Here is a 1,758-nt window from a genome sequence, read left to right as displayed (position 1 = left end):
TGAGATCCATGTATTACATGAGTTTATTTAAAAAAAACTAAATACAAAATTCTAAACATTTGAAAAGTATGAATTTATAAGAAAAATGAGAAAAATATTGAATTACAAAAATTAAAGTGTTTTTTTTCTCTTTTAAATTTAAACAAATAATTTAAATAAATAAATAAAGAAAATTAATGAATCTTTAATTTGGTAATTTTGAAATTAAAAAAAAAAATCATTAATGAAATTAATATGCATTTATTATTGAATATAAATACTATGTACAATTTAATAAAATGAAAAAACCATAAAATGACATGTTGAATAAGAATTAATTTAAAATAACCACAAAATTACACGTGGCAAAATAAATGAAAATGTGACGTGTGGCAAAAAGATCTTTATTTATTAGGAATGATAGATTTAATGAGTTAGTTAAAAAAAATATGAAATAATAACACTTGTTATAATTTTACTAGGTAGAAACATTTGTAGGCATAAAAAGTAAGAAACAATTTAATTTATCATGTATTATAGAAGAATTTCTCTTGTATTAAGAATCTTATGATTTATTGTAAATAACGTGTTACAACAAAGTAAGAACAACAGTGGTGAATCTTTTTTAGACTACATATATAGGACAATAATAGAAAAAGTCACGGAATATATGCTTTGCAAACTTTAGCAAAAATTGACTTAAAGGAAGGTGAACAAGGGGATGAAATTACGACATCCTATAAACCTTAACCTTAATCAATTTTAAAGTAATATAAAAATAATGAAATTATTCAACTTATTTCTTCTAATTAGAAATAAAAGTTAGGATAAAAATGAATGAAGCTAAGTAACTATTTTTTTGATATTCAATTAATTGATGTAGTAAAGGGCAATTGCAACCCTCAAACATTACAAGTTCATTTACAAAAAAGGTCCATTAACTTAAATATTGGACTATTAACACCCCTTAGGAGCATCATTCAATTAGTTTCTTGCCATAAAGCACCATAAACATGCTCATCCACTCCATAAGATATTTGGGAAAAATCTTTAACACCACCAAACTCTATTATACCACCAATTCCATCTTCATACCCTTGGATGTACATATCATCAATTTCCATCCAATTATAATCAAGATCATGCGATTTAGAAACATTCTGACTGGTCGAAAATTGATGACTACCCTCCCAGTCAGCATTCCATTCTAGCTCTAAACTCATATCACTTTCATCAATCACAATTGGATTAATCTCAGCTTCTAAAGACCGAATCACATTCGATAATCTCTCATCATCACACTCATCATCTACATGTGGTTCATCAAGAATTGACATCCAAAGGGTGTCATCGATTTCCAATGGCTCGAACTCATCAAAACCATCTTGGCCATTGATGGTTGCCCAATTTTCTTGGATCATAGAAGCCATCTAGCAAATGAAATGGATGTGAAAAAAGAGGGGGAATTGAGATGAGAATTTGAGTACACAATGATGAAATGAAGAAAGAGAGTTGGTTTATATAGGCAAAATTCCCACAAGTAAATTATTCAATGGGTGGGCCCTAAAGAAATGATGGTACAATTATCTTTAGATCTACTACATAGAGGTTGCTGAGTAGGATGGACCATATCCCCAAAATCTCAATCGTCAATTCATTTCCACTTTAGAATATTATAGCTGACAAAGTAAATAACTTATAAGAATCGGGTAATCCATAAATAAAAACGAATAATACATTAAGTTTTCTTTAGATATTTATGAAATACACAAGATATTG

At 27.9% G+C, this 1,758-nt stretch overlaps 1 protein-coding gene across 1 annotated transcript; it reads right to left on the bottom strand.

The window, feature by feature from the left end:
• Window positions 1–817: 817 nt before the first annotated feature.
• Window positions 818–1,481, bottom strand: LOC111914159 (uncharacterized). Its single transcript, XM_023909914.3, has one exon. The coding sequence runs from the start codon at window positions 1,407–1,409 to the stop codon at window positions 960–962; it is 450 nt and encodes a 149-aa protein (XP_023765682.1). The 5' UTR covers window positions 1,410–1,481; the 3' UTR covers window positions 818–959.
• Between the last annotated feature and the right edge of the window lie 277 nt (window positions 1,482–1,758).

Source organism: Lactuca sativa, chromosome 7 (genome assembly GCF_002870075.4).
Source record: "Lactuca sativa cultivar Salinas chromosome 7, Lsat_Salinas_v11, whole genome shotgun sequence".
Taxonomy (NCBI): Eukaryota; Viridiplantae; Streptophyta; class Magnoliopsida; order Asterales; family Asteraceae; genus Lactuca; species Lactuca sativa.
Note: the sequence above shows the minus strand (reverse complement) of the source record. Positions and strands in the feature narration are given on the sequence as shown.

Coding starts and splice junctions, on each gene's coding strand:
- LOC111914159 (XM_023909914.3), bottom strand. CDS start 1,409: ATGGCTTCTATGATCCAAGAAAATTGGGCAACCATCAATGGCCAAGAT.